The 18,324-nt window shown below is 41.9% G+C and overlaps 1 protein-coding gene across 1 annotated transcript; it reads left to right on the top strand.

The window, feature by feature from the left end:
* The first annotated feature begins 204 nt into the window (after window positions 1-204).
* On the top strand, window positions 205-18,180 carry LOC137594940 (immunoglobulin-like and fibronectin type III domain-containing protein 1). The gene is made up of 20 exons (XM_068314641.1): window positions 205-337; window positions 4,275-4,414; window positions 5,263-5,362; window positions 6,855-6,936; window positions 7,013-7,205; window positions 7,354-7,467; window positions 8,435-8,603; window positions 8,715-8,987; window positions 9,128-9,328; window positions 12,065-12,180; window positions 12,439-12,580; window positions 12,669-12,962; window positions 13,130-13,432; window positions 13,714-13,893; window positions 13,989-14,117; window positions 14,198-14,277; window positions 14,464-14,656; window positions 16,598-16,894; window positions 17,746-18,072; window positions 18,176-18,180. The coding sequence occupies exons 1-20, from the start codon at window positions 205-207 to the stop codon at window positions 18,178-18,180; spliced, it is 3,471 nt and encodes a 1,156-aa protein (XP_068170742.1).
* Window positions 18,181-18,324: the final 144 nt, after the last annotated feature.

Raw genomic sequence — 18,324 nt, 5'->3', positions numbered from 1 at the left:
CCTTATGAAATATAAACAATCTGTGCATCAATAGGCTGTATTTATTTACTTCTGTTATGTGCATGGATAATTACCTGTAAAATTTAAGCTCACCAGAACCTCATCTCTATGTAGTTGTGAATGATTAAAAAAAAAAAAAAGTTTCTGTTTTTTTCATTCTCTTTTTAAGTGTCAAATGTATTGCCACTGACATTTAATTTTCCAATGATGACAGTGGGAATCAAGAAAAAATCTAAGGTTCCCGGGGTGATGATTACACAGTTTATCGAGACACTGCCAGAGGGAAAGAGCCATCCAGACTTCACCCGCAAACCTATTGCTTTGACCATCCAAGAGGGTAGGACTGATAGTATGACAATAATTTTTCATATAAATGCCTCAAAAATGATTCTGCTTATTGGCTTAGACTCATGACTTTGGTGCAATGGGTGGGAGCAGAGCCCGGGTATTTCACACTCACACTCCTGTGTCGGGCAGTTTAAGTTAAATACATCCATCCATCCATCTTCCACCACTGATCCATAGTTGGTTCACAGGGGCAGCAGCTTCAACAGGGAGCCCCAAACTTCCCTTTCCCCGGCCACATCCACCAGCTCTGACTGGGGGATCCCAAGGCGTTCCCAGGCCAGTGTTGAGATATAATCCCTCCACCTGGTCCTGGGTCTGCCCCGAGGTCTCCTCCCAGCTGGACGTGCCAGGAACACCTCCCTAGGGAGGCGTCACGGAGGCATCTGCACCAGATGCCCAAACCGCCTCAACTGACTCCTTTCCACGCGAAGGAGCAGCAGCTCTACTCTGAGCCCCTCGTGAACAGCAGTGTTTCTCACCTTATCTCTAAGGGAGACACCAGCTATCCGCCTGAGAAAGCCCATTTCAGCTGCTTGTATCCGCGATCTCGTTCTTTCGGTCATGACCCATTGCTCGTGACCATAGGTGAGGGTAGGAACGAAGATTGAACGGTAGATGGAGAGCTTTGCCTCTCGGCTTAGCTCCCACTTTGTGACAACAGTGCAGTAAAGCGGCTTCAATACCGCTCCTGCTGCTCCAATTCTCCGGCCAATCACACACTCCATTGTTCCCTCACTCGTGAACAGGACCCCAAGAAACTTAAAGTCCTTCACTTGTGGACCTCAATCCCCACTCGGAGAAGGCAGTCCACCGGTTTCCTGCTGAGGACCATGGCCTCAGATTTGGAGGTGCTGATCCTCATCCCCGCCGCTTCACACTCGACTTCAAACCGGACCAGTGAGCGCTCTAGTTCATAGGCTGATGACGCAAACAGGACCACATCATCTGCAAAAAGCAGCGATGCAATTCTCAGGCCACCAAACTGTAAAGCCTCCTCACAGCTCTCACTTTGGGCATACAGGGATTGGATGGCCCTGAGGAGAGGCCCCCTCTCACCATACTCCCGCACTACCTCCCATATCTCTAGGGACTCAATTGTACGCCTTCTCCAAGTCTACAAAACACATGTAGACTGGATGGGCATACTCCCAAGCCCCCTCTAGGATCCCTGTGAGAGTAAAAAGCTGGTCCGTTGTTCCACGACCAGGACAGAACCCACATTGTTCCTCCTCAATCTGAGGCTCGACAATCGGCCGGACCCTCCTTTCCAGCACCTTGGAGTAAACTTTCCCAGGGAGGCTGAGGAGTGTGATGCCCCTGTAGTTGGCACACACCCTCTGGTCCCCCTTTTTAAAAAGAGGAACCACCAGCCCAGTCTGCCAGTCTTTCGGCACTGTCCCAGACTTCCACGCAATGTTAAAGAGGCGTGTCATCCATGACAGCCCCTCAACACCCACAGCCTTCAGCATTTCTGGGCGAATCTCATCAACACCCGGGGCTTTGCCACCGTGAAGTTGTTTAACTACCTCGGTGACTTCGTCCCGAGAGATTGACTCTGATCCCCCATCATCCTCCAGTTCTGCCTCTGCAACAGAGTACGAGTCAGTTAGGGTATTTGGATTCAGGAGTTCCTCAAAGTGTTCCTTCCACCGACCGACAACCTCCTCACTTGAAGTCAACAGTGTCCCATCTTTGCTGTATACAGCTTGGATGGTCGCCCGTTTCCCCCTCCTGAGTTGTCGGACAGTCCTCCAGAACAACTTTGGTGCCATCCGATAGTCCTTCTCCATGGCCTCTCCGAAATCCTCCCACACCCTCTGTTTTGCCTCCATCACAGCCAAGGCTGCACTCCTTTTAGCCCATCGGTACCCTGCAACTGCTTCAGGAGTCCCCAGGGACAACATGCCCCTGAAGGCCTCCTTCTTCAGTTGGACGGCTTCCCTGACCACTGGGGTCCACCACGGTGTTCGAGGGTTACCGCCCCTTGAGGCACCCAAGACCTTGAGACCACAGCTCTCAGCTGCAGCTTCAGTAATGGAAGATTTGAACATCGACCATTCAGGTTCAATGCCCCCAGCCTCCACAGGGATGCACGAGAAGCTCCTTCGGAGGTGTGAATTGAAGGTCTCGCGGACCGAGTCCTCCTCCAAAAGTTCCCAGTTCACCCGCACTACTTGTTTGGGCTTACCAGGTCTATCCAAAGGTTTCCTCTGCCAATGGACCCAACTCACCACCAGGTGGTGATCAGTTGACAGCTCTGCCCCTCTCTTCACCCGAGTGTCCAAAACACATGGTCGAAGGTCAGATGATACAATCACAAGATCAAGCATTGACCTCCAACCCAGGGTGCTCTGGTACCAGGTACACTTGTGAGCATCGTTGTGTTCGAACATGGTGTTAGTTATGAACAATCCGTGACTAGCACAGAAGTCCAACAACATAACACCGCTCGGGTTTAGATCAGGGAGGTCATTCCTCCCAATCACGCCCCTCCAAGTGTCTCCATCATTCCAGCCGTGTGCATTGAAGTCCCCCAGGAGAACAATGGAGCCCCTCCAGGGATCCCTTCAAGGACCCCATTTAGGGACCCCAAGAAGGCCGAATACTCTGAACTGATATTTGGTGCGTATGCACAAATAACAGTCAGAACCCCCCCCCCCCTCCACAGCCTTAAGGCGCAGGGAAGCGACCCTCTTATCCATCGGGGTAAACTCCAACACAGCGGCGCTCAGCCGGGGGCTTGTGAGTATCCCCACACCCGCCCTGCGCCTCTCGCCTGACGCAATTCGGGAGTAAAACAAGGTCCAACCCCTATCCAGGAGTTTGGATCCAGAACCGAGGCTATGCGTGGAGGTAAGACCCACCAGATCCAACTGGTAACGCTCCACCTCCAACACAAGCTCCGGCTCCTCCCCCACCAGTGAGGTGACATTCCACGTCCCCAAAGCCAGTTTCTGTCGCCTGGGTCTGGTCCGTCGTGACCCCCTGTAGTCACTGCCACCCATATGGCAGTGCACCCGACCCCATCGGTCTGCTCTGCAGGTGGTGGGTCCACAGGGGTGGGAAGAGTCCACGTTGCCTTTTTGGGCTGAGCCCGGCCAGGCCCTATGGCAGACCCGGCCACCAGGTGCTCGTTGATGGGCCCACCATCCAGGCCTGGCTCTAGACATGGCCCCGGGCTTCCTCCAGGCAGGTTCACATTTTTCCCTTTCCGATTTGTCATGGGATCTTCTGAACCATTCTTTTTCTGGCCCTTCACCTGAGACCTGTTTGCCTTGGGTGACCCTACCAGGAGTACAAGACATCGTGGTGTGTGATAACTCTCATCCCACAGCATGGCGCAGAAAAAACCTGTGTATGCTTTTATTGTGTGCGAACATGCATTTTCTCTATTTCTCTCTCTCGCGCTCTCTCTGTGTAAGTATGTGTGTGTGTGTGTGTGTGTGTGTGTGTGTGTGTGTGTGTGTGTGTGTGTGTGTGTGTGTGTGTGTGTGTGTGTGCTCGTGTTTGTTTGTGTGTGTGTGTGTGTGTGTGTGTGTGTGTGTGTGTGTGTGTGTGTGTGTGTGTGTGTGTGTGTGTGTGTGTGCCCAAGGATCCTTAGGGCACACAAACCTCTCCACCACGATAAGGTGATGGTTCCTTGGAGAGGAAGTTAAATACAACATGACTTATATTTTATATCCTCATTTTATACTATCACTTTATTTTCTGATTTTAAATATAAGTCAAGTTAAATACAACATGACTTATATTTAAAATCACAAAAAAGGGATGAAACCAAATATGTGATGCTATCGTTTTGCGTAGGCGAAATGATTACAAGATTTGCCTTTGTGCAGTAAATAATAACACTTAATATACAGTACATTGTAATTCTATCTTTCATAATAAGTATGAGGTGACCTTGTCCTTCTATTTTCTTACAGGCAAATTTGCTTTTTTCAAGGCCATTGTCACTGGAGACCCAAAGCCGACTGTAACATGGAGCAGAAATAATGGAGATGTGTCTGATTCTTCGAGATACCAGACTAAATATGATCCCAATTCCAATGAGCATACGTTTGAGGCAAGTGATACAGGCTATCAAATCACAGTGATACTTTGCAGCAACATGCTGATGTAAAGGAGCATCAGAAATAGCACAGAGATAAATAGGAGATGAGGAAAGAAGAGAGGAAAAAAAAAATGCTTGTTTCTTCTCACCTAACACATTTTATTCACAATTTCATCAAAATCAGGGAATTTAACTCATCCTGAGACGAGCACTTTCAACAACATCAGTTTGATAAAACAGGTATCAACCCACCACTGCTGGAGATGAAAATGTAAAATAGAATGTGCAGAGTGACACATCAGGGGGCATTATTCAAAATGGAGCAGTTGGTGGAGAATATAATTTCAAAGCTAATTTCATTCCACAGGTCTCTCAGTTTACAAATAATTCACAAAAATGTTCCCAGTAGAATAGGAGAAAAAATGTGGAAATGATCAATTTGCAATGATTCTGGATCCAAAGGGAAATTTTATAGACTTTGCAATCCTACAGGCAAAAAATAAATAAATAAAACTGTTAAGTTTCATCAAATCATCTAGTTTCAAGTAGCTGAAAAAGACATTTCTATTTCGGAGAAGTAGAAAATACTTTCACGAACCGCCCCATTATGCAGTTAATGGTAATTGTTTCTTCCTGGGGTTCCAAAACATCTCAAACCTTCCCATCAAGTTTTATTCAAAGTATTTTCTGTGTATTCCTTCCAAAAGACGAATAAACACAGTAACAAACAAAAACAACCCGGTGATCCACATGGGCCTTGAGCCAACCACCTGCTACTCCCCAGCCGAAGACCCAGTGGACTGAGCTACTGCACCCCGGTAATGCCTCTCCTGTAATATGTCATGTTTTATATCTTCCAGATGCCAAATGTTATGCCAGATCAAGCAGATACCTATAAATGTTTTGCCAAAAATGAATATGGTCAAGCTGTAGTTACAGTGCTTCTCAACATTATTGAAGGTAAGGACTGTTTGCTTACAATGACATGAACAAATTCATGTGCTTAGTTATTATATGATCTAATCTGACATGATGTACTGATTCCCCTGATTCTTCAGTTTAAATTGAGCACACTTTGTTCCAATTTTTTTACTTGACTATCATTGCTTAAATCAGCGGTCCCCAACCTTTTTTGCGCGACGGACCAGTTTCTTCACAGACTATATTTTCACGGACCAGCCTTCATTTGCTCGATAATTTTTAATGATGCCGACAGCTGTAGTCTAATAATTAATCACCGCAGTGGTCTGATGTCAATTGCAGACATTAACAAAAAATAAACAACTTTTGTCCCAAAAAATTGATATTCAACATCTATGTAAAAGAAACAATTATAATAAATAATTATATTAAAAAGCTCGAGTCAAGTGACTGTGCTGATGAGGTTTATTTTGAAAAATAGAGACTTACAATCAGTGCATTCAATGCAGGAGAAATACTGATCATTTCTATATAAAAGAGTGAACAAGTCAATCAAATAGTAATTCATTCATTCATTCATCTTCTAACCCGCTTAATCCGCTAATGCAGGTCGCGGGGTAGCCAGTGCCTATCCTGGCAGTCTCAGGGCGTGAGGCGGGGGACACTCCGGGCACGACGCCAGTGTACCGCAGAGCCACACAGAGAAACAAACAATCATTCATACACACACTCACTCCTATGGTCAATTTGGGACACGGCCAATCAACCTGAAGCGCATGCTTTTGGAGGTGGGAGGAAGCCGGAGAGAACCCACGCAGACATGGGGAGAGCATGCGAACTCCACACAGAGCGGGACTCGAACCCGGGTCTGCCGTGTTGTGAGGCAGCAGCGCTAACCACTGCGCCACCGTGCCGCCCATATCAAATAATAATAATAATGAGAAATAATGGGAGCCAGAGCGTGTTTCTCTGCAATGAGCTGGTCTCATCTAGTTGTATACCGGGAGACAATGACAACTGAAGTGTGTTCCGGAAACTGGTCTACTCCGTAGTTTGGTTTTGTTTGCCGTCACTGCAGAAAATCCCGCTTCACAGAGATAGGAGGTCGGAAATGGTAGCAGGGTCTTCTCTGCTTTGTTTTTTAGGCGATCTCAAGTAATTCTGCCTTAAATTTAACACTGCCACAGTTGTGAGTGCTTAATTTTGGGGTAACAGCTGGTAATCTTTTACAGCTGGATATCTCCGAGACCTGTCGAGCAACAGACGCACACATTAATCTGTGCATCATTCTGCACTGAAGTCACTTTTCAAAATTAAATTTCTTTATACTGATGATAAAAAAAGGAAGAATTCGAAGATTCTGTGTCGCCCGGTGTCTAATGGCCCACAGTCCGGTACCAGGTTGCAACCCGGTGGTTGGGGACTACTGGGTTAAATAACGCTCATTTGGTAATTGTCGCTCTTCAGTCCCTCTTGCATTTTTTTTTTGCATGATTACACTAATTTTGTGAGTACTTTCTTCCACTGTCAGTTGGATTCAAAAAGAACAGAGCCACACAACAAACATCTGAAGCCACTGATGAGAATTTTAAGAAGATCCTGAAAAGGAAAAGGTGGGTTAGCCTTACACAGACGGGTGTATTTCTGCTGTCTGATTTGCCTGTACATGATCCTTATTTTTGTTTCCAGTAAGATCCGTCCAAAGTCTGAGCAAGCTGAGAAGAAAGAGGGCGAGATTGATCCAAAATTTTGGGAGCTCTTAATTAGTGCTGACAAGAAAAACTATGAGACAATCTGTGCGGAATTTGGGGTGACTGACTTTCGCTGGATGCTCAAGAAACTAAATGAAATGAAGAAAGAAAGAGAGGAGGAACAGGCTATGGTTTGTCATATTGTTGTTGTTTTTGTTGTTATTGTTTTTTACAATGAACTTTTATGCTGACATGCTTACATACATTTAAAAAAAACAGTCACTCCACAAAGTTATTAAATGAAAATCAATTTCCATATTTTTTCTGATTTTATCTCAGTTCATCCAAAACTTGTCTAACCTGAAACCCATCGGGGTCAATGCAGATCTGACTGCATCTTTTGAGATCGACATGGATCTTATTGACCCAAGCAGCCACATTTTCGTGTACAAGGTTAGTGTGAGAACTACATTTTGACTACCCTATTAGCAAAACATAACGTCACTAAACCAAACCTATCTGTGTGGGGTCGTGAATTACCCTTTTTTTATTTAACTGAAATATTATCATTACTTATAGTGATGTAAATGAATGAAATCTTGTTACTATGGCACCTGTCAGTGGGTATGATATACTGGGCTAGATCTGAACAACTTGAAGAGTCAAATTGTGGTATTTTGTGGGGTGTTTTATGCCAGCAATGGTTAGTATCTATTGAAAAAAGTCCAATGCCTTCACCAGACATGAGAAACAAAAAATATTTAGAACTTAATGGAAAACCACACTTTAAATCAGACAATGAAGAGTCCATATGTGGACACTTTGAATAGTATTGCGAACCCTGACATGGTAATGCTTGTTTTTCCAAAACCGTTGTGATTTCTAAGATATAGACAACATGTGTGTTGTGTTGAGTTTTTGGCAAGATTTCTAACAGGAGTAAATAGTGGAAATATATGCTGTTGGTATCGATTGCCTAGCCTGCACATGTGATGGGAATTATTTAAAACTGATATTTGTATAAAAAAGTAATGTGTTAGCCTTCAGATTCCCAATATTTCAATGCATCAGAGCATGTGTGGGATGTGCTGAACATTATATTGAATGGAAACCTTGCAGTTAACATGACTTACATGATTTACTGCTGACATAATGGTGACATATGTTGGCAGCCACATCATTTCTTAAGCAATCTTATGAAGTATATGCCTGGATAAGAGCTGCATTGGTGGCAAATTGGGCCCTACACATCATTAGGCTTGCAGTTATAATGTCATGGCTGATCAGAGTGCTGCATAGAAACAAATTGATTATAATCATTGGACACACCCTGCCATTACAGATATGTTGTAGACTAATTAGGTGTCAAACCAAGCACGATGTATTCAAAGAGGAAATTGATTGAAATATTTCCCCACAGGATGGTGAAATGGTTCCATATACAAAGGAGCTGGGAGACAAGATGAAACACAGCCTTAAACAAGTGGGGAAAAAATACATTTTTAGTATGAGAGACCTTATGCCAGATGATGCTGGAATGTACCAATTGGATGTAGAGGACGTGAACATTTTCTCCACAGATTTTAAAAGTAAGTTTTTTTTACATGCTCACATGAAAAAGTAAGATTAAAAAATGCTTTTGATGTGTATTAGAATATAATCCTAGCCATAGTTACATGAAATCTTTTTTTATATTTCAGTCCCCATGGTGGATTTTTTGGTGAAAATTCAGGAAGTGAAGGCCATTGAGAGAGAAGATGCTGTTTTTGAATGTGTGTTGTCAAATCCCTTCTCCAAGATTTTGTGGTTTGGAAAGAATTTGCCACTGGAACAAGGGGATAAATATGACATCGAAGTTTCAGACGACAAGCTCATTCACAGACTGGTGGTAAAAGACTGTATGGTAGTCGATAAAGGAATTTATTCTGCTTGTGCAGGAATAAAATCTTGTAATGCATGGCTTGTTGTTGAAGGTAAGCTGTTTCAACAAAACACACACTAACAATTTGAAATAATGAATATAATGAAGATATTTTTCAGTGAAACAATAGTGAAAAATAGTCATGTGTGATCAATATGGTATTTGTTAATGTTCACCCACTTTTCAATTCAGCGGATAAAGATGCACAAAAGGGTAAAAAGTCTGCGAGGAAAACAACAAGGGCAGGAGGATCTGGGATTGATCTGCAGAAGGTTGCCCAAGAGCAACAAGCAAAGCTAGAGAAGAAAAGAGAGGAAGTGAAAGAACAGATTAAAGCTGCAAAAGAAGCTGCAGCAGCTGCACCTCCACCTGAGTCCCCAGTGGCCAAAACAAGTAAGCTTGCCACAATGTCGACGGAACAGTGTTGGATCTACAATTAAACAGAAACACTTAAACTTCTTTCTCAATTGAGACTTTAATATTTATCTAAACATCTTAATTGTGATTATTTTTTCTGTCCGCTTTGATTTCATTGATTTAATTTGAGTTTAAAATGATCATTTGAGTATTGGCACAGTGATACAGTAGGTAAAGCTGTTGCCACACAACAAAAAAGGTTCCGAGTCCAATTTCTTTCTGTGCAGAGTTTGTATGTTCCGCCCTTGTCTGCATGGGTTCTCTCTAGGTTCTCCGGCTTCCTCCCACCTCCAAAAACATGCAGTGTAGGTGAATTGGTTGCACCACATTGTCTATAACTGTCACTGTGCATGGTTGTTTGTCTTTCTTGTTGCCATGTGCTAATTTGGCGTCTCATCTGAGGTGCACCCCACCTCTTGCTTGTAGCCAACTGAGATAGGCTCCAACAGACCCATGACCCACAAGGTGGATAATTAGTTGTAGATGAGACAATTGTAATTATGTCATCAACAAGAACATGGGTGGATGATCATTTGCTACCGAATTTTAATGGTTCACAGGAACGATGGACGAGCCTCCAGCTGCGGATGCACCCGCTTCATTAGTAAGCACTGGTAAGAAATGTGAATGCATTGACATATGACTATTACAGCTAAATGAAACATGTAATTAACTTGTTTATCATTAATTTGATTTAAAAAAAAATCTGAATCAGAGAGTGTTTTTTAAAGTGCAATTGAGATCTCCATCGTGCTTTATATTTATTTTGTTATATTATCAGTTCATTATTAGATTGACCAACTGTTAAATGACAAGTTTCAATTAGACAAATGTTTTAGACTGGCATCACCAATATTCTCAGCATAGCCAGATAAAAAGGTTCCCATGCAACCACGCAGTTAGGCACTGTGGTCTGTGCGTAGCTCACTGATTAAATGTCAGTTGTTTGCTTTGCTTTGCTTTATGTGTTATTGATGTTGGGGGATTATATTATCATCAAAAATGCAATACTATATATGCAGATTCCTTCAAAGGTTGAATCAGAAGCAGCTAGACTTCTCTTTACATGTCCTGAACATCAATGTTTGATGATTCTTTAAAGATTGCGAATGATGGCAATCTACAAAAAGTAGATTTGCATAGTCTTCATACTGCCCTCTCTGAAGGGCTACTTATTGAAATTCTTACCACTTCAAAAAATTAATTTCCATTGTAGGTGTCATGCAAGTACTTGTACTTTCAGCTCATCTTTTTGTGAAAATTACATTCACAATTTTGTAAAACTCCAGGGGTTAAATTTTTTTTCTGATTTTGATTCTTCTTATTCAAAACCATGTTTCTGTCTAACATGCCTTTACAACAACAAAAAGGTTCAACTATTTATGAGACCTTAGCACTGCATATTCCCTGCCAGTTAGTGTAGGATAACATAACATTGAAGTGTCTCAAAATGAATCCTACCAAAGAAACATCAGACGCAAATATATATATATATATATATATATATATATATATATACTTTCGAAGGCATGCAACAGCTAAGACGTTTAAAACACTACATCACTATGACATGCTTTGGAAAATGGAAAGGTGCAATTTAAATAGGAGTCTCTTATTTACTGTAAGTATATGAGTTCACTTACAAAAAAAAAAAATAAGGTGTCACATTTCGTTAGGTAAAAATCTAAGATATTTTCACACTGTCACCAATAGGTCAATCTGAAAAGATACAAACAGCAGCAGTTGGACACAAGGGAACTGGTAAGAAAGGGGACAATGGTGAAAATAAAATTAAAGGAGAAATTTGCTGAATGAAATTTAAATGATTTGTTCTTGTTATTGGCCACTTAGCCGAAGAAGCCAGTGCCGGTGAACAGCTTGACCAACAAACTGTAGATGCCGGAGGCGGTATGCCACATATTTAATAATGAATACACAGTAACAGATACTTGAATACTAACTAAATGACATTTTGTTTGCATTAGTAACAAAACTTTTCGTTTAAAAAATCTAAAAATGGTCATCCCTTTTCTTTTTGACAAAGATTGATCTGTAACTGAAAAGCTTTAAAAAAAATGCATGATTTATTTCATCATCTGCATGTGGTGAGATCATTGTGAATGCAGTACTAAAGAACTACTGCATTCAAATGCATTTACATCTTCACAGAAACACTTCTGAGCCCGCTGCATTTCTGTTTCACGTCTGCTGAGCTTTATGTTTGCTGAGCTTTGTTTGCTTCTAGTCACTGTGCTTGCTTCTGATGTCATTAATTGACGTGGGGGACTCAGGAGAATTAGTAGGCAGAGGAGAAAATTGAAAATTGTTGCAACTTAAATAGTCCAACAAATTGAGAGGGTGTCTTAAGGAGATGAGGTCTATAATGAGTATGTGTTCCCAACACAGCTCTAATGATCTGCCTGAACTAAGCCTGCAGGCTGTGCGCAACTGAAATGCAAATACAGGTGGTTGTTGCAATTATATAATATTTCTTTTAACTTCTATCTGTTCAGTTCAACCTTTCTTCCACTATATGTGACATTACCCACAGTAAATCACTAGTATTAAAAAAATATACACTGCATCATCTCAATTACTACATCAATAACAAGTATATACTGTATATAATTAGCAAGTGCGTAGAGCATTTTTTTCTCTTTGCCAGCACATGAATATACAAAGTGGAGAGTAACTTCGTTGTATGTTGTTCAGAGCTTGGAATTACTAGTGGACTCTCTGATATTTATGGACGTTGTGGAAACCCAGCTGAATTGAATGTGTTGATGAACACAGACTGCGAAGGCGTCTGGTTTAAAGATGGACAGCAGGTAATGGAATTAATAAACCTCTTCCTCAATACATATAGGCACATTTTACAAATAATAAAATCACGTAGATCTTTCATTTAAGAAAAAGCAACAGAAGCTTTTTCCCGTATTGTTGACATTAGAAATAACTAATAATAAAAAGTGTAGAGTAACAAATTGCGTTTTCTCATTTAATATATTTGCTTAAGCTATGTAGCGATAAAAGAAAGTCATGTTTGTTTGTTTGTTTGTTTTTTTTATTTTGCATGTGACTGCAAGTTAAATGCAGATGCTGGAATAAGCATCACCAAAGATGGGACTTCTCACAAGCTGATAATTCAAAGCTGCAGCGACAGTGACTCTGGAGTTTATCGTTTTGTGTCAGGAGATCTCAGTACACAAGCAAAAGTCACTGTTGGAGGTATGACTCATACTCTTCTGTGAAATCATACTGTATATTAAATGATATAGTAGTCCCCATGCAACAAAATTACTCTGTTTTTCCACAGATGTACCCGAATTTGACCCGGATGACCTTCACAAGTTTTCTAAACCTGTGATCATCAGAGTCACCCAGAACGCTGCGTTTAAGATGCCTTTTTCTCCTCAGGAGTCTTTGGTGGTCAGTTGGTTTAAAAATGACACTGAGATTAAAGATGGAGGTGGAGTTAAGATAGTCAGGGAGCCCAATCACAGCCGGCTGCTGCTCAAGGAATGCCTGCGGACGGACACAGGGGAAATAAAGATCCGTCTGAAAAACCCATTTGGAGCTGTTGAGGCCACATCTCAGCTTATTGTGCTTGGTATGAAACCCAGAGAAATACAAAAAGAAACAACAGGATTATTATGAGAGAGCAGCAAAGTATTTTTACCGCGAGTTAACCCCTATATTCTCAAATAAGATAACTTTCACCTTTCCACACATCACATTTTCAGCACAACTGCAAATTGACACCACATTTTGTAACAGATCGACCAGGCCCACCTGAGGGTCCAGTGGAGACTGTTGAAACCACCTCATCTATCATTGAGATTAAATGGAAACCTCCCAAAGATGATGGCGGCTCTGCTGTCACCAACTATATCATTGAGAGACAGCATGCAAGACAGAGTCTGTGGACTAAACTTGGGGAAGTGTCAGCTGACAGGACCTCCTTCAGAGACAGGAATGTGACTCATGGAAAGAAATACAACTACCGCATCTATGCAGAAAATCCTGAGGGCCTCAGTGACACCTTGGAAACAGCTGATAGCATTATGGCTGGCATAATGAGTGAGTCTCATTTAGCATTCTACAGCAAATCCCATGTTAATCTCTCTCAGGTTCTGATAAATGAAAATGCCTCTGGATAAGTTGGTGATTGCTTTAAATCATTCACTACTGGCACTTTTTAGTCTTTGTAGTTTATCCACCTTCTACCTTGTTGTACCTCCAAGAGGAATAGTTTCCTGAATTAATAACATGGTGAATTCCTTAATTAATTCCACATCTTAATTACATTTTTATAATTAATAAAGATCTCACTTTATTAATTTGACTCATCTTTCTTTTAGTCCTGTCTGGTCCACCTGGTGCCCCTGAAGTCGTGGGTGCATCTAAGACCTGCATCAACTTGACTTGGGCCCCTCCGGAGGATGACAGAGGAGTACCAATCATTGGTTACCAAGTGGAAAAACGAAAAAAAGACACAAGTCACTGGATTTCCTTGAATGCAATTAATGAACCTATTGAAGGTAGGTATTATATTTATCAGTGCCACTGTTCCAGTTTTATGTAAGTTAACTGTGCTTCTTTTTCTCCCTTCCAATATTAATAATCTTACTTTCAGGCGAGAGCTATGCAGTTAAAGATGTCACAGAGGGCGCAGAGTATGAGTTCAGGGTTTCAGCAATAAATGAATCAGGATCAGGAGATCCGAGCCCTCCCTCTGCAATGGTGTGTGCAAAGAATCCAAACAGTAAGTGGGAAATCTCGATGTCCATAATGATTGTTAAGAAATTATCGTTTTCCATCTGCATTCCATGTTTTGTGTTTCAGTGAGGCCTTGTTTTAATGACCCAGATGACTTCATTGTCGTCAGAGCAGGAAATTCTGCACGTGTCAAAATTTGCTATGAGGTATGACAAAGCATAAACTCTCATGTGTAACATCAAGCTGCTCAGAGTAAGAATAGTACTTTTTTTCAAGGCAATTCTGTGTCTTCTCCCATTCCAGTTTTGTCATATCCTTCAAGTTTACTACAATGCCACATGACTGAATTTACCACAGAATTGATCTCATTAATGCACTATTGATATTCACAGGCTGAACCTCCACCTCAGATCACTTGGCTGAGGGACGACGAGCCAATATCTTCATGGATCAATATTATCAATACCGAGGGAATGTCTCAGCTCATTATTCCCTCAGCAAATCGCTCTGATTCAGCCATTTACACCATAAAAGCCAAAAACTCTGTGGGAGAGGCTTTTTTTGATGTTGAGGTCAGAGTCACAGGTAAGGACTGATAATGGGGTAGTGTATAGATATGAGAGCGGGAATCATGTCAACGTTGACATAGTTTCACCTGGAACTGGTGGTTATTATCTTGTGCTGATATTATTAATACACATTGGCCTTAGCCTCGATCACCAATGGAATGGGTGTTCAAATTGAAACTGTGATTGACATTAACCACTTTAACTGAAAAAGCAAAAGCATAACTATATAAAAAAGAGTAATGTGATATGATTAACCAATAAGAGCCATCAAATGTAGATTAAATCCTGAAAATCCTGAAAAAACCCAGATAAGTGGAATGTCCTGCTGAGGACCGGCAGGGAACCGGTGGACCGCCTTCTCCGGGTGGGGAATGAGGTCCTTCACTTGTGGAAGGACCTCATTCCCCATACTTTAAGTATCTTGGGGTCCTGTTCACGAGTGAGGGAACAATGGAGTGTGTGATTGGACGGAGAATTGGGGCAGCAGGAGCGGTATTGCAGTCGCTTTACCACACTGTTGTCCCAAAGAGGGAGCTAAGCTGAGAGGCAAAGCTCTACATGTACCGTTCAATCTTTATTCCTACCTTCACCTATGGTCATGAGCGATGGGTCATAACAGAAAGAACGAGATCGCGGATACAAGCGGCTAAAATGGGCTTTCTCAGGCGGATAGCTGGTGTCTCCCTTAGAGATAAGGTGAGAAACACTGCTGTTCGCGACGGGCTCAGAGTAGAGCTGCTGCTCCTTCACGTGGAAAGGAGTCAGTTGAGGTGGTTTGGGCATCTGGTGAGGATGCCTCCGTGACGCCTCCCTAGGAAAGTGTTTCTGGCATGTCCAGCTGGGAGGAGACCTCGGGGCAGACCCAGGACCAGGTGGAGGGATTATATCTCAACACTGGCCTGGGAACGCCTTGGGATCCCCCAGTCAGAGCTGGTGGATGTGGCCGGGGAAAGGGAAGTTTGGGGCTCCCTGTTGAAACTGCTGCCCCCGTGAACCAACTACGGATCAGTGGTGGAAGATGGATGGATGGATGGATGGATGGATGTATTTAACTTAAACTGCCCGGCACAGGAGTGTGAGTGTGAAATACTCCTGGTGCTCCCACCCGTTGCACCAAAGTCATGAGTCTAAGCCAATAAGCAGAATCATTTTTGAGGCATTTATATGAAAAATTATTGTCATACTATCAGTCCTACCCTCTTGGATGGTCAAAGCAATAGGTTTGCGGGTGAAGTCTGGATGGCTCTTTCCCTCTGGCAGTGTCTCGATAAACTGTGTAATCATCACCCCGGGAACCTTAGATTTTTTCTTGATTCCCACTGTCATCATTGGAAAATTAAATGTCAGTGGCAATACATTTGACACTTAAAAAGAGAATGAAAAAAACAGAAACTTTTTTTTTTTTTAAATCATTCACAACTACATAGAGATGAGGTTCTGGTGATTATCCATGCACATAACAGAAGTAAATAAATACAGCCTATTGATGCACAGATTGTTTATATTTCATAAGGAATTAGAAAAAACAATACAGCTGTTCAAATTGATTGAATATATTCAATCCTCCCAGCCGGGAGGAGACCTCGGGGCAGACCCAGGACCAGGTGGAGGGGTTATATCTCAACACTGGCTTGGGAACGCCTTGAGATCCCCCAGTCAGAGCTGGTGGATATGACCGGGGAAAGGGAAGTTTGGGGCTCCCTGTTGAAGCTGCTGCCCCTGTGATCCGACAACGGATAAACGGTGGAAGATGGATGGATGGATGGATGGATGGATGGATGGACGGATGGATGGATGGATGGATGGATGGAAGTGGAATGTCTCTTTAGGAAAGCAAATTTTGTCACCTCTCAAAGGGGCCTTATTAGAAGGAAATGAATGAAATATTGACTAACACATATATAAAGTATATAAATAAAATGTAAAATACTACGGATTTTACTGTGTTTTCTGCCAGATGAACCCAAAACTCCAGGGCCGGTTGAGCTGGAGCAAACCGTCCAGGGTAAAGTGGTGGTATCATGGGCCCCCTCTCCAGACCAGGAGCTTGACGACCGGCTCTACTACATGGTTTCTCAACATGACTCCGACAACAGAATGTGGAAGACAGTGGCAGACCGCCTCTTCACTAACACATACACGGCCAACAACATTGTCCCTGGAATTCAGTATCACTTTAGGATCTACGCAAAAAATGACATGGGCCTCTCAGATCCGTCGCTGTCCCCTACATGGGGTGTCAACAGCAACAGAGGTTGGTCATTAATTCTTCCAGTTCAGATTTATCTGATTATACTTTTGGAATTATCAAACTATACACGGTACATAGTGGTAGGACAATATCATCTGTTAGGCATATTTTATTTTTGTAAGTTCTTATTTTTGGGTGGATGACTATTGTATTTGGTGCAAAGCATTGTTCAGTTCTACAATAACTGTCAGTTATCGCTGAAAAAGTCAGCATTTGCTGAGAGTTTAAGCAGGTCACTGTGTAATGTAAGAGACTTTTGACACCTGAATTTTAATTCAATCGATAAGGAAAAACTATATACAGTATAGGTAAATAAATAAAAACCAAAGGGACTTCTATTTTTGACAAAAGTTAAAATGGTGCATTAACCACTGGACGGGCAGATCATTAAAAGTACTAAATCACGTGCCATGAACCTCATGCAGATATTTTTGAGCTGCTGAATATGAAATTAACGACTTGAAAGTCACCATCAACTCCTTCAATGACATAGTGAAATATGTCAGCAGATATTAAAGATTCCTGTCCTTGTTACTTTGGTTCTGCCTTGATTTTAATCTAGTGCCATTATCAGATCAAAAATTCCATTTGTCTAGTTGATTCTTAACCAGCTGCTTTCAAAATGAAGGACATTCCCAAGGTCTACAACATGGTGACTATCTTAAACATTACACCTTCTAAATAAGGTGTTATGTTTATATCTATGATTAAATAAGCATAGATATGGTATTTTAAGTGCTGATTAAAATACCATTTCACCATTTGTCTAATGCAACTGATTTCTAAAATGTTTCTTTATCTGTATGATTATCATGTGATCTAAATGATGATTTCAATCCCTGTCTCTCATCAAGTTCCAATAACGTCAAATGGAGTAAATTTGGCAAATGTCTGCTTTGAGAGGCCTCCGTCCATTTTGGTTCCTCTGAAGGTCCACACACCACCTGAAGGTTATCAACTCTACATGACTTGTGCTGTCCGAGGCTACCCTACACCGAGTGTATCCTGGTACCTAAATGACGTCTGCATCAACTTAGACAAAAACTATTACATCACCAACTCGTGTGGTGTTTGCTCAATGTTCATTCTTCGAGTCCGCTCGGAGGACAGTGGTGTTTATAAAGTTGTTGCAGTCAACCCTCTTGGAAAGGCTGAATGTTCCTCTAAACTTATTGTCAAAGGTAAGCTAACGAGGTTTTTCTGTTTTTTTTTGTTTTTTTAAATGACTTTGCCTGGTTCATGTTTCTAATGATTACTGTCTTTTTGCTTTTTTTTAAACTACAGGTTAAACTGACATGAGAACTTCATGCAGCTTTTGTTCTCACTAAGACCTTCTGGGGGAAAAAAATGGAACCTAAGGTTTTTATTAATAAATGTGATGATAAAGATAAATTTAGATGAATTTAATTTATTTTATGTGAAATGTGATGGCT

Source organism: Antennarius striatus, chromosome 5, assembly GCF_040054535.1.
Source record: "Antennarius striatus isolate MH-2024 chromosome 5, ASM4005453v1, whole genome shotgun sequence".
Lineage (NCBI taxonomy): Eukaryota > Metazoa > Chordata > Actinopteri > Lophiiformes > Antennariidae > Antennarius > Antennarius striatus.
The sequence above is the reverse complement of the archived record's forward strand: the minus strand, read 5'-3'. Positions and strand labels throughout refer to the sequence as shown.